We start from the raw sequence: 13,899 nt of genomic DNA, 5'->3' as shown, positions 1-13,899 counted from the left end.
AAATATTAAATCATCTATTCAACGTATAATATTAAAAATATAAAAATTATACACTCTTTTTGTATTTCGGGTTGCTCGGGTTAGTGAAACCTTGTCCTATATCCCAACCAAAATAAATTTGGACTCTAAAGTTTAAAGTCAGTCCAGTTCCATGATCTCGAGTATCTTACTCACGCCCATAAAATTTTCGGACGAAACCTAAGTCCGAGCCCTACTTCTAACCTACTCCAACATCACAAAAATTAGCCTTTGTGAATAATTATAAATGTCATTGAAGGTTGTGGTTTAGTAATATTTTTTTTCATTTTCTAATTCGGAAGGTGATACGGGAAGGTATAGGTTCAAATTCCAGTATGTGAATTTTTTTGTCAATGATAATAAAATACTATAGACGTTGAAAAGGTTCACATGGAATGTGCTACCAAAATTTTTCAGTGTAAAAAGTAGGAGTGCATTAGATAGATATTTTCTCAATTGTTAATTAGAAAATCAAGCTTAACCGAAGCTTGAATAAAGAGTAGATATTTAATGATGGTACACACACATCAAACGTTACTGACCAATAAATTGATAGTACAATTAGCTAATCATTAGTTTAAAGACGTACACCTTAACCTTACTTGCTGAAATGTTTAATGATCTTCTCTCTGCTTTATTATTTTTTTAAAATTATTATTTATTTATTTCCATATTCTCTCTGCTTTTTTAGAATATTTAATTAATTAATTATTAATTTTTGCACTCTTGCACATAAGTATTTATTTTTGTGAGTTTTATTTAATGGAAATACATATGCAAACGTGTACTTTTATAATAATGCACATATGAATTGGGAATTGAGATTGCTAATTAAGCCGAGAAAAATAATTAGAAGTAAATAAAAAGAGTCCTTCTATTTGGCCGGATAAATAAAAATTTACTATTTTACTGAGCCTATGTGACTACTCATGTGTCAAATATAATAATCATTTGTAAATCTCATTCAACTTCAAAATCATGTAAAAAGAAGTCAATAACTTGACTTTCACAAAAAAAAAAATAATATTTTTTTGATATGACAAGAAACTCGTACGCTCATCATTTTTATTTTGAAAACCTCTATTTTTTATTCTAAAAAATAAAAAAATATCATGAAATAGACCTATAATTTAATTAACGATTGAAGTCTCATTTATCCACGTGAGACGACTTTGAATATAAAAGAGTAAACAAGGACCCTAAAAAATTTGACCAATTCTAAATTCAAACTAAGGGGTAAATCTTTATATAAAGCATTCCGAGTGATATGAAATTGATTGATTGGTTGCAATTGAGTTGTGGATAAGTTTCTTATTTCTTAGTTTTAATTTATGAGTCTTTTGAGTTGGTTGTGGAAATTTCTTTGATAAAAAAAAGAAAAAAAAAAAAAGAAAAAAAAAAAAAGACCTTTTTTTTTTTAGCACTGTTCATGTAATCTGCCTTTAAATCAAAATCCAAGCCATCAAAACCACATCAAATCAAATCATGATTCACTCAATGAGACGCTGAATTTCATTTTAGCTTTTCGAAAAAAAAAAAAAAAAAAATCACGTGTCACCCCACGTGAAAGGGATTGGAACACCAAGACAGTGACCACAATAAGCTCCTCTCCTTTTCATGGAAGACTACCCTTACCTTACCTTTTATTAAAATGTCATTATACAAAGCCCCCACACTGATTTGACTCTTTTTGGAGTATTTCCTTCTACTACGCCCCATATTTGTACTATATTTAAAGCAGTGTTGTGGACATTTTTCTCTACAAAAAAAAATTATTATTACAAAAACGTTTTAATGGGTACACTTACCACTCTTAAATTTAATATCTTATGTCGGTAGGAATTCAGAAGTAAGTTTTTGAAGTATCATTTTCGAATTACACTTCTGACTTGAATGGTACGTGTATTATGAGAATAATACAAAAACTTTTTAACAAATACATTTATCACTCTTGAATTAAGTATCTTATGTAAACGACACGATCCAACAATAACAAGAGTATCAATCACGTGATCTAAAAACAATGAGGGCACGAGCTTACTAAGGGCACCCTTCAGTTAGCTGGCACACTTAACACTCTTGGACTAAGTGTCTTACATCAGTCATGTGATCCAATGGTAAGGAAGGCGTCACTTGGGTGATCTAAAAATAATGAGGCCATGAACTTTTACTAAGGTAACTGGCACACTTATTACTTTTAAATTAAGTGTCTTACGTTAGTAACGTGATTCAACTATAACGAATGTGTTATTCATGTGATCGAAAAAGAACGGACAGTAAGGACACCCTCACGATACTACTCTTATTTGTATGTTCCTACTCCCCCCAAAACATTTTTATGTTGTTATATTTTCATGCTTTGTAATATAGATAATAACGACTCAGTGGTCGGAAAAATCCTTGCCATATTAGAAATGTACAAAGAATGGCATGTGAATCCCAAATTACAGTTATACCCTTCTACCATTTGTATAATATTCATATGAGTGATATACTACCATACAAGTTCAGATGGACCAAACATTTGCGACTAGAAGATAACCACTGTATAATATTTAAATAATGTGACTAGAAGATAATCAATAAATAATATTTATGTGAGCTTGTCATCTCTTTTTATTTTCCACTGCTAATCTTTCACACGCATTGAATTCATTGATATCTTCTTGTTCTTATTAAGGGCCTTTTTATGCCTGTCATCCTATCACAAAATTTTTCCTTTTTGGCAATGCACCCTAATGGATATGTGGGTTCATGCACCATTTTGTGTGTCACATGTGGTTTTTGTGCATAAAGGTGTAAGTTGCAATTACTTTTAATTTATGAAAGTGTTATCTCTACATAACATAATATTTGGTTATATATCATATAGACTTGAATCCTCTCTATATATGCATTATTTTCTATATCCATATATGCATTATTTTCTATATGACAATTTCTTGGGCTTTACTTAAACTTAAATTATTTAGTTTTCCTATCTTCTTTAAATACAATGAGAGAAAAGATCGACTTAGTTTCTTTTCTATATGCATTTTGTTTTTGGCTGAATAGTAATTTGTTTGGTAAAAATTATTTTGTTATGCACAACATTGAAACGTTTTGTGAATAGTGGTCAAAAATTAAAACAACAATTTGGACTTTCACTTTTGTATTTGCTCTCACTCCCGTACCCGCTTTATGTGAATTAGATTATAATTATTATAATAATAAATTAATACTTTCTATGCATAATAATAATAAATAATAAGTAGTTCAAAATTCTATGCCATTCTTTACTTACGTTAATATTGCTAAATTGCGATGCAGTGTTTGATGTCTCTAAAAAATCTTGTGGTGGGGGCATTATTCTTAGAGATCATCTTGGCCAGGCCATCAAGGTTGTAACGATTTTTCTTCCCAATGTTTGCGAAAGGTCTTGTCCTTAGGGAGTGTCGGGGTTACAAGAATGTGATTATTGAAGGAGACTGTCTGCCTGTTTTGAACCTTCATGCCTTGAGTCAAGCATTAATGGTAGTTTTTCATAATGTTTCTTTACTTCTTAACGCTTGTATAGGTTCTTCTTTACTATGGGTGCCTCGGAGAGGAAATGTTGTAACTCATTTTTGCACTAATGGAAGAAACTGATCCAGCCCAGTTGACCCGATATGTAAAAGTTCGACCCGTATTATTGGTTGTAAAAGTTTGAACCACATTCTTGTGTGTGTGCGCTGGCAGGCTGTGCAGGCAGCTTCGCGCGTGCGGCACGTGTAAATACCCAATTGCGTACTGAAAGCTGACCAGAAAATTGAGAAGAAAGAGAAAATTACAAAGGAAACGTTCTCTCTATCCCTCTCTGGTTCGAAAAGGCCACACAGAGGACAAAAGCGAGGGTTTTGTGAAGAGAGAGAAAATTCTCAGCTCACACAGAGAAGCCGATGCGAAATACACGAAGTTATCGGATTAAGATTGATTTCTAGAGAGAGAAAGTCTAGAGAGAGAGAGAGAGAGAGACAGAGGAGCTGTTTCGCTGTTGGGATCAAATTCGAGTCTCTCTCTTCCTCCAAAGCCTTTTCACTGCTAGGGTTTTCCTTTTATGGAGAGGTAAGATTACAAGTCACAAACTACTTATTATCTAATTCTTTTTCATATTTTATTATATACCCTTACCATATTTGGGATTTGCGTTTCAAATTTATAATTTATAATTTTGATGCATTAATTAGGCATAATCTTAATTAAATCCTTCATATCTGATTCTTCTTTATATACTTCACGCCTCGAAACTTAGGGTTTCGTAAAGTTTATCTCTTTCTGCTGAATTTCATTTTTAGGGCTCGATCTTCTCTCCATATGGTATTCACTCATCAGTAATTGTCCAAAATTAAGCTGTTTTTCCTTAGTTGTTGTGGGAAATTCCTAGATCAATTCATTGGTTTTTGCTTTTGTTTCGGAGTTTCTGTGTCAATTAGTGCATTTCCAGTTTCTCAAATGTTATTCAATTGAACTTTCTCTTTTGGGTGTTGTGATTTTACTGTTTTGGTTTATAAATTATAACTAGTTTATATGTGGCTCTAGAAAATGTCCCTTGTATTTTTTTTCCCCCAATTGTGTGTGTGTCTTTTGTAATTAGTGTATCTTCGGTTGTCTCAATGTTCTAAGTTTTGGGTTTCTTGTTTCGGATTTGATTTTACTGTTCTGTTTATGAATATTAAATTATATGCCTTTTCTTTTTCTATTTTCAGGAAGACGTGCTATTTATTTGGCTATTGTGATTATTAAATTTCAATCTTTGGTTTACATCTGAACTTGATCAAAGGCCCATTGAAGGAACTGGTAATTTAACTGCTGTTAACAGCTTCAGTCTTGTAATTTTTTCTATGCTTGCCCATGTGCTGTTGTCAGTTTTTGTTATCATCAACGTAATTTTTTTTTTTTAAAACCAGAACACTGATTTGTGTACATGGTTAGGGTTATTGCATGATAGTCTATTATAAGCAATAAAATATACCAATAAAGATTGGCAGTTGGCAATCTAAATTTGACAAAATCATTATGAGGTTGGGTAAATTTGAGAAACCTCAATATACATCAATAGTAGGCATCACAATGAGCTTTGTAAAATTTATTCTGATTGGATTAACATTTATTTGTTGAAAGGGTTTGATTACCTCATGAAGTTATTCTATTTATTTTCTGAAAACGTGAGATTCATCAACCCAATTCCTTTATATGTGACATTTTGTTTACCATTTAATTATTGTTCATTGTTAAAGTTGTTGAATTGTTGTTACTGTGAAATGTATGTAAGTATTCGATCAACTAGAAAACAGATCATCGCATGCATGTATGATTCTCATATTACAGCGTACCTTTAAATTCCTCAAACTTGTTGTACTGTAAATTAGTTAAGTGCGAGGAATTTGAAAAGACTTAAATAATTCATGGCAGAATTATAATTACATGAACTAAATTAATTGTGTTCTAAATTTTCTATAAGGACTCTATTTTAGCTTCTTTCTATGCTATGATGGACTGCTGGCACCTAGACTATATTGGCGCCCCAAATCATTCAAGTCTCTTTGAGGCCTTGTTTGACCTCTTGTTATACATGTTTCAACTTGATCAATTTTGAATGAGTATTAATATAAGACTCATCAGCTTAGGCAAGTTTCATCTCTGAATGCTTTTGTTTGACGTCTGGTTATACTTCTTTTGGACTTTTGCCTCTGAAAGTTCAAATTGTTTATGAAGAGTCTAGAAGTAGTTTTGAAAACGGTTGAACCTTTGCATTTTAGTCTCCAAGTTCGCAGCGAGCGGCACATCTTTTGTGTATAGAACTGCAGAAATAGTATATATCTAACTGAAAGCATCTACTTTCTGAAAGCTACATCATGTGGTTTCAGATTAGCGGAATATAAGTGCTTTATCTTTTTACTTTTTTATTTGATGGATCCATTTGGAAGGTGTAAATGAAGTACAACACTACATTGTTGTCATCGTTATTCTCATCATCATCAGCATCACCACCAGAACCGCGGCCGTCATTATTTGTGTCCGTATGACTGTTACAAGGCGATGTGTCTCCCTTTATATCTGCGTGTGTTTAGCTCATATCAGTGGAGTTTGCAATTTCACGTCATTAGATTCAAAAGAAACAATATTACAGTTGCTCTAGTTTTGGTTCATTTGTTTGATTTTTAATTTTTAATTTTATTTTTGAGACTGGATTAGCTTGGAGATCATTGCTTATAGCGTTCTCCTTATATTTCTCCAGTTGCTTGGGCAACTAGATCTCATAGGTTTTTTCTTTCTTTTTTGTCCATCTCTAAATAATCCATGAAAATTTCTTTTTGAAGATTGTTGAATAAATGTATATCTATTTATATATTTTCTTTTAATTGTTGTCTTGGCATGGTGTGGTTAGTGCTCATGTTAATCAAGGTTGTTAGGATCGGGATTCTATGTAGGATCGATGTGGGGCCCAAGGGATCAGAATCGTAGGATCAGATTGAAAATCGTAAGATTCTATAAAATTATTAGAAAAATATCTCAAACTTTCTAAATCAAATGTCTCCAATATTAAGTAGAAACTAGAAAGTAAGGCTAAACAACCAACATGTGACATTCTAACAATATCAATTAACATTAAAAGATTTCAAGTCATATGACAAACACTTAAAATCAGTTTTTTGATTCCTCTATACAAAAGGATTGGCATAACAATCAAGCAGAATCTCACAGAAGAAATCAAAGTAAAGCCTAAACAAATAGAAAAAGGGAAAAGAGAAACAAAGAGAGAAAAGTACATTTTACTTGCAAGTGTTTGAGCAATTTAGTTGAAAGGTGTACTTTTTGGTTCAAAAGAAGAACAAAACAGAGATATAAAGAACAACGGAAAAAAAAATGAAGCTTGTCTTTGATTTTGTTTCAGAATGGACAAAGAATAGGTGGAAAAATAGAGTTCTTTCTCTTTCTTGTTTTGAAAAATAAAGAAGAAAAGAGAAATTAAGAAGAATAAAGCAAAATAGAGGATTTGGTTTTTTAAAGGTTTGAGCCATACCTTTGAAATTCAGAGTTGAATCGTCTCTGCATTTGATGTTGGGTCTTTGATTATTGTTTTTCATTTTTATTTTTTAATGCACTTATGCTAAAGAGTTGGGCTTTATATTTAAAATGATTAAATTTATTTTCCCAAATGGGTTGTATGCTCAAATAAATCAAGAACACAAAACCACGATTTAGTAGGATCGTGCAATCCTATGCGATTCTATGATCCTACTTCTGACACTACCGATCCTAATGTGATTCTACTTCCCAGTGATTTTCGTGTGGTCGGGATTAATTTAGCAATTTGGGATTGTGGGATCGTAAGACTATCGTATTTTGATTTGACCTCTTTAATGAGATTTGTCTAAAGGATGGAACAAGCAAAATGGCCTGATGCTAATGTCAGTTGGACTTGGAAGCAAGTAATTTCTGATCAAGTTAAATAAATTTGGATAAATTCATTTACTAAGGCTACATTTAATTGGATGGAAAGTTCTTGAAAGTGTGGGAAATTGAAAACGTGGTCATATAAGAAAATATATATTCTCGTGAAAGTAGTGTTCTATTTTCAGTTATTCATTACATTTTGCACTACTTCTCTTCTCCATTATAGAAAATTGCAGGCATATTGGTAGTATGAAGTTCTTTATTATTTATTTTTTTTGGTATCTTTATGCAACTGAAATTTCAAGTGCATGGATGCTTTTTTTTTTTTCAAACTTGAGGACATCAAGCAGCATTTTGAAGATCCTCCTAATTTGTTATATTTTTTTTTATCCAAGGGACCAACCTACAAGAACTAATGGCACTAGAAACACGAATGAAATTTATTGAGAAAAATCAAACTGATTCAAACCATTCTATAACTTAGTTCAGATTAGGTTTTTTGGGTAAGTGGGATTGGTTTTGTTTTAGGTGATCCTCATTTTATTCTAATTTTCCCACTAAACCTTATCAAATGAAACCAGGTGCACCCTAGTTGGATGTCTTTGACCGCATGCTAAGAAAGCTTAGCTTCTTAGCAGCGTACGTATAAAAAAGTACTATAACAAAAAGCTCGGTCCAATTCATATTGGTCATATTCTGCTCTATCAAGGAGAAAACAGTGTTGAGGACCAACTTCTAAGTGCAAAAGCTTATTGAGGGGCTGAATTTGTTAAATTTTTAACTTTTTAGGAGGTCATTAAAATTTATTCGGGGTCTTTACTTTCTCTGTTTGATACAGATTATCTTTTACTGTATTCTATATATGTTATGATGTTTGGTCTGTCAGGTCAATGATTTTTCTTCCTTTTGATCCTAGAAGTTAACTAGGTTCAAGTACTTACTATATTAGAATTACTTGAGGGTTAAATTACTTTGGGGTGAAACAATTAGTAATTAAGGAGAGTCATTTTTGGGGGTGAAGTTACTTTTGGCTTGAATAACTTAATTCAAGGATTGAAGAAGTTGAAAAGCTTATATAAATGTTTATTGAATTTTTATACCTTTATTTATGACATGGAGATGCAGACACAGGATTTTTCTTCAAAAAAGATATGCTCTATGTGCCAAAAAGGGGATGATGGATAAAATATGCAATTCATGCTGCATTTGGCATGTAAATTTGCTGTGATAAAATTGATTATGGATATTATTGTCACAACGGATATTCAGAACATTTTTCTTTCTATGGAACTTCTTACATGTTCTTTAATGCAATCGATGTACAAAGGCACTTGCCCACAAAAGTGCACATTTATGGATTGTGCGCACACAGAAATACTCCAGGACATATTCTTCTCTCATGTACCATTACACCATATATACTTAAATTTGAACCCTGTTTAGCATGTGCTTATGGGATCAAAATCCTCTCCATACACCACTTCCTGAAATACCACGCTGGTGCTTCCAAATGGTGTCGTTTTGAAAAACTAATTTGGAATCCGTACACCACTTCCTGAATACCATGCCGGTGCTTCCAAACGGCGTCATTTTGAAAAACTAATTTGGAATCCGTACGCCACTTCTTGAATACCATGCCTGTGCTTCCAAACGACGCCGTTTTGAAAAACTAATTTGAAATTGCGTCAACTCTACTTCAAAATTGCACCAGCTGCACCTTTACTTTGAATTTGCACCACATTTTTGACTTCAAATTTGCACTATATTTACTTTGAAATTTCACCACAATTTCTTTGAACTTGCACCACCATTCTGAGCATAAAGTTTTATGCATCATTCTGACTGCTAAGTCTGCTATCTACTGGGCTTTTCAAATTATTATTGTTGTGTTGTTGATGATGATGATGATGTTGTTGTGATGTTTACAGCTGTAACCTGATCTATTGAATTTTATGGCTCATAATGATATAAAGGTGCCACCTAGCCTAGTTGGTCAAGTCTACAGGCTGTCTTACCAGAGACCTGAGATAAAATTCCATCTTCGGAATGGGGGTTGGGCCTGGTTATGGGGTATAGGGGAGGGTAAACCCCAATTGTGTATCCCAGTCATTTGACTGAAGAAGAGCGTTAAATAACTATGTATATTGGTTTAAAATTTGTAAATTTTCACAGCTTCTTAAAGGAAGAAATTGAATTTGAACTTGTTGAAAAACTGTCCTTACCTTAAAACACTCTCATGAACATCAGCTGATAAATTCCAAGTCTAGTTGTGGTTGAAGTTCTATCTCATTCCTCACCCCCCCTCCCCCCCCAGAAAATCATTTTTTTTTTTCCAATCACAAGTGAGAAAAAATTAATTATACGTCTCTTGGCTAATAGTTTGTACAATATATTTTGTCTGTCCTTGAGATTTATGCTTTATGATATGTGACTTTCTTCAAGTACTATATGTTTCATTTCATAAGAATCATAACATGATGTTTGCAGGATGCAGCGTGAATTGTTTCCTGAAACTTCTCTATAGTTTCTTGGGATGAAGGAATATGTATTAGCATGTGACAAGGACTTCTTTGGCGCTTGGAAGTCCTAAGTGGCATGTGAAGCACTATGACGCTTGAAGATTTCTTTACCCTGACTGAGATGAAAGATGGGCTCACCGCTCCTGCTCGAGTTAAGGAGCTGATCACTGTAATGCAGAAAGAGAAAGATTGTGTGGTGAATGTTGGTGATGCAACCAGGCAGTGGTCTACTGTTGCAAGCACTATAGCAGCTACTGAGAATAAAGAATGTCTTGATCTTTTTATTCAATTAGATGGACTCTGGTTTATTGATAGGTGGCTTAAGGATGCTCAGAAGTTTGGTAATGATACAAGTGACAGCTTTGTGGAAGAGTCAATCACTGCATTACTACGGGCGCTTAAAAAGCTGCATATAGACAATGAGAAGTCAGTTTCCTCTGGAATCTGGATGACTGTTAAGAATCTCCTTGGCCACAATAATTCTAGTGTTCAGGATAGGGCTAGAACTCTGTTTGATAGCTGGGAGCAAGACAGAGATAGAAATGCGAATTCCAAGGATGTTGAGAATGGTGGGGCAATTTGTGATGATGGGATAGTAAGTGCAAATATTGCTAATGAGAGTGGAAGCCTAGAATGTTCCGCCAGGGATATTTCTCCCTCCAGAGGACGTGAGAATGAAGAGAAACATGTTGAGCCTGCCAGAGATGAAAAGATGTCATCAGTTAGTTCAGACACTGTTCAATCAGAAAGGCATGATGTACAGATCCAAACATCTGATGAAATTTTGGACCATGCCATTAGCAAGGATGTGCCTGGGGATGCTGTGGGCTCCCCCATCATGTTAAAACCTAGTAAAGAAGACCTTTCTGTCAAGGAAGATCGCCCCATACATTGTTCAGAAGGAACCAACTTAATTGATACTTGTAGTTCTGTGGATCCAGTGCAAGATGTTGAAGGGAAGTCAGATGTTCCAAAGTTGGATGAAAACACTGATGATGGTAATCAGGTGCAAACGATCATAGGTTCCCTGGACCAATTTCGTGTAATGGACGTATCTTCTGTTTCCAATCTGTTGGAACCTGGAGCTCTTTCTTCAAGTGTCAATGCTACAAATGCTCCAAAATCTGCAATAGAAGATCACCTTCAAAACAATACTGATTCCAAAGATCAAGACTATAATCTAAAAGCTTCCTCTTTTGGTGATGTGAGAACAGTTGTGTTAAAGGGGAAGAGTGGGATGGATAACATTGGATCTATGGATCATTGCAGCACACAGCTGTTTAGAACTACAGATCAAGGTGGTGAATGTTATGGTAATATTTTACAGGATTCTTCTGGCAGTGAGTCTAAATTGGGGAAAACCAAGGATCCAGATACTTCTTTTTCCAAGGTAGAAGACCATGGTGCAGCTGATGAAGTCCAGGAGGATGCTAGTGATGAAGATGGGGATCTGGCAAATGATACGGAACCAGCAATGGAAGACAAAGATTCTGTTATCGAGAAGAGGTCGTCTGATTTCGACCTTGACTATGGCACTGTAGATGCTATAGAAGTTGCTCGGCTAGTTGCTATAGAAGTGGAAAGAGAGGTCGTGGATCGCATAGAGCAAAGTTGCAGCTCCTCTGAGAAGATATCAGAAGGTGGAATCAGACAGCCAGATAGCCCAGACTCTATAAATGGGAAAGAAAGCCAACCTGTTGAAGGCCCGCCTGATGATGTGCCAACTGGACTGGATCTGTGTGCCGAGTCTTCACCAAAGGGGGAGGAGCCCCTAATTAGTGTAGATAACCTGGACACCGAGCCAGAACTTTGCATGCACGATATGTCCTCTCAGGTTACTGAGGCGGCTCAAGAACCAGAAGGTCATGCGGAGAAAGGCCTCTGTGATTTTGATCTGAACCAAGAAGTCTGCTCAGAGGATATGAATCACCCAGTAAATCTAAGCTCGACCCCCATTTCTGTGGTTTCTGCTTCAAGGGCAGCAGCTGCTCCTGGTTTGCCTGTAGCACCTTTGCAGTTTGAGGGGGCTCTTGGTTGGAAGGGATCTGCTGCAACTAGTGCTTTTCGCCCAGCATCACCGCGCAGAATTAATGATAGTGACAGGAGTTTCTCTGTTGGGGGGAGTTGCAATAGTTCAAAGCAGCAGCATTACTGCCTTGATATTGATCTGAATGTGGCTGAGAGTGGTGATGATAAAATCGCAGATCTAGAGCCGGGAAAACAAATTATGTTATCATCTGGCCTGCCTTCTGGAGAATCTTCAGTGGAAGTGAGTCCAAGAAGATCAGAGAGGTTCAAGTTGGATCTTAACCGCATCAGTGATGAAGCTGATGGCTCATCAGATTGGAAGATGGAGGGAAGGCTCTTTCAGCTCAGGAACGGCCATGGCAGCCCATCTCCTTCTTCTTCATCATCATCAATGCAACCTGTCTTGAGGAACATTGATTTGAACGACCAGCCATCCTTTTATAATGATTCTTCAAATCAGCAGCCCTATGTTGGGAAGTCATTTCCTCTAATAAATCTAAATGTTACCGGAGGACTTAAATCAGATGACTCCACAATTTCCATCATGGGTACCAGAGTGGAGGTCAGTCGAAAAGATTTTGTTTCTAAAACTCTATCGTTACCAAATGGCAGGATTCCAGAGCCTGCAATCGATCTTAATTTGGCAACAACTGGAAGTGTTTTGGGGATGGGGGCCACAATGTCATTCACACATTCTCCTGTTTTCGGGTACAATGGCCTTACAACGGGGCCTACAATGCCCTTTTCCTCGGGTATCTATGGACCTGGTGGCCACATCCCTTACATGGTGGATTCTAGAGGAGCCCCTGTTGTATCTCAAATTGTGGGCTCTGCATCAACAGTTGCGGCCAACTTCTCCCAACCACCGTTCATTATGAGCATGACTAGCACATTTCCAGCATCAAACGGGGCTGGGCCTTCACGGCCTAGTTTTGATCTCAATTCCGGCTTAATGATGGAGGGGGGAAGTAGAGACTCAGGTAGTTTGAGGCAGCTTTTCAGTTCTGGTCCTGGCAGGTCAGTAGATGAGCACTTGAGGAGCAATTTGCAACCGTCTGTAAGTTCTGGTGTTGGTGGGAAGCGAAAGGAACCCGATGGTGGCTGGGAAACCTATCCGTTTAACTACAAACATCAGCAGCAACCGCCGTGGAAGTAGGTTTTTTATTTATCTTGGGATCAGTAGGGACTAAACAAGGGGTTTAATGCTTGCATAGCTGTAGATGAGCCAATTGGATTTAGTGGGAGAAGGATTAGTAGAACTGAGAAAAGACAGGGATTATGGATGTAACTTGACTCATGAGATCAACTGCCAGCAGAAAAGAAATTAGGTTTCATTGTTTCATATCTTATTTTCCTTTTTTTTTTTTTTTCTTTTTATTTCATAGAAGCCCATTGCTATCAAAAGAAGCTTGTTATTTATAAACTCTTTCCCATATATTTTTAAAGAAAACTTGGAGGAATGTCTCTTTTCTAGTCTCTTTCTGTGTATATGGTATTGATATTTGACAAAATAGTTTGGATCTAACTGATGTTTTATACAATAAGTTGTTTTGTTGTGTTTGTGTCATCATTATTATTTTTATTTTCTGTTCGTTTTATTACTTTTGTACGTTGCAGTTTTGTACTTGATAGGATGGAAATGGATCCTCCTCACTATCAGTTTTTTGCAAGTGTATTTAATGGACAATAATCACTTCAGTTTATATTGATGTGGTTCGTTGTTATTAACCGATCACGGGCAAAATGAAAGGGATTCGCGTTCTTTTGTGACTCTGTTGCGGTTTACTGAAAAGAGAATCAACAATTCAGGATCCTGTGTTTTTAACTCTTTTACTTACACACTGTATCATCTTTCCTCTTTTACTTGCCACATTTGGCAAGGCACCTGCTTTTTCTAATGTAGATTTTTACTCGTAGA

At 35.5% G+C, this 13,899-nt stretch overlaps 1 protein-coding gene across 3 annotated transcripts; it reads left to right on the top strand.

The window, feature by feature from the left end:
• The first annotated feature begins 3,794 nt into the window (after nt 1-3,794).
• Nucleotides 3,795-13,457, top strand: LOC132280067 (uncharacterized). 3 transcript variants are annotated; one of them, XM_059782183.1, is made up of 3 exons: nt 3,795-4,101; nt 4,743-4,833; nt 9,929-13,457. In XM_059782183.1, exon 3 carries the CDS (start codon nt 10,042-10,044, stop codon nt 13,135-13,137), a length of 3,096 nt encoding a protein of 1,031 aa, XP_059638166.1. In that variant the 5' UTR covers nt 3,795-4,101; nt 4,743-4,833; nt 9,929-10,041; the 3' UTR covers nt 13,138-13,457. The 3 variants fall into 3 exon arrangements, with proteins under 3 accessions (XP_059638166.1, XP_059638164.1, XP_059638167.1); XM_059782181.1 differs by having other exon boundaries at nt 9,922-13,457; XM_059782184.1 differs by lacking the exon at nt 4,743-4,833 and having other exon boundaries at nt 9,922-13,457.
• The last annotated feature ends 442 nt before the right edge of the window (nt 13,458-13,899 follow it).

The sequence above is a fragment of the Cornus florida genome, unplaced genomic scaffold (assembly GCF_030987335.1).
Source record: "Cornus florida cultivar Cherokee Brave unplaced genomic scaffold, ASM3098733v1 CherokeeBrave_3.0.0_Hap2_Chr10, whole genome shotgun sequence".
Classification (NCBI taxonomy): Eukaryota; Viridiplantae; Streptophyta; class Magnoliopsida; order Cornales; family Cornaceae; genus Cornus; species Cornus florida.
Note: the sequence above shows the minus strand (reverse complement) of the source record. Positions and strands in the feature narration are given on the sequence as shown.

Bases quoted from the DNA above. Each gene is read 5' to 3' on its own strand.
- LOC132280067 (XM_059782184.1), top strand. From the start codon at position 10,042: ATGACGCTTGAAGATTTCTTTACCCTGACTGAGATGAAAGATGGGCTC.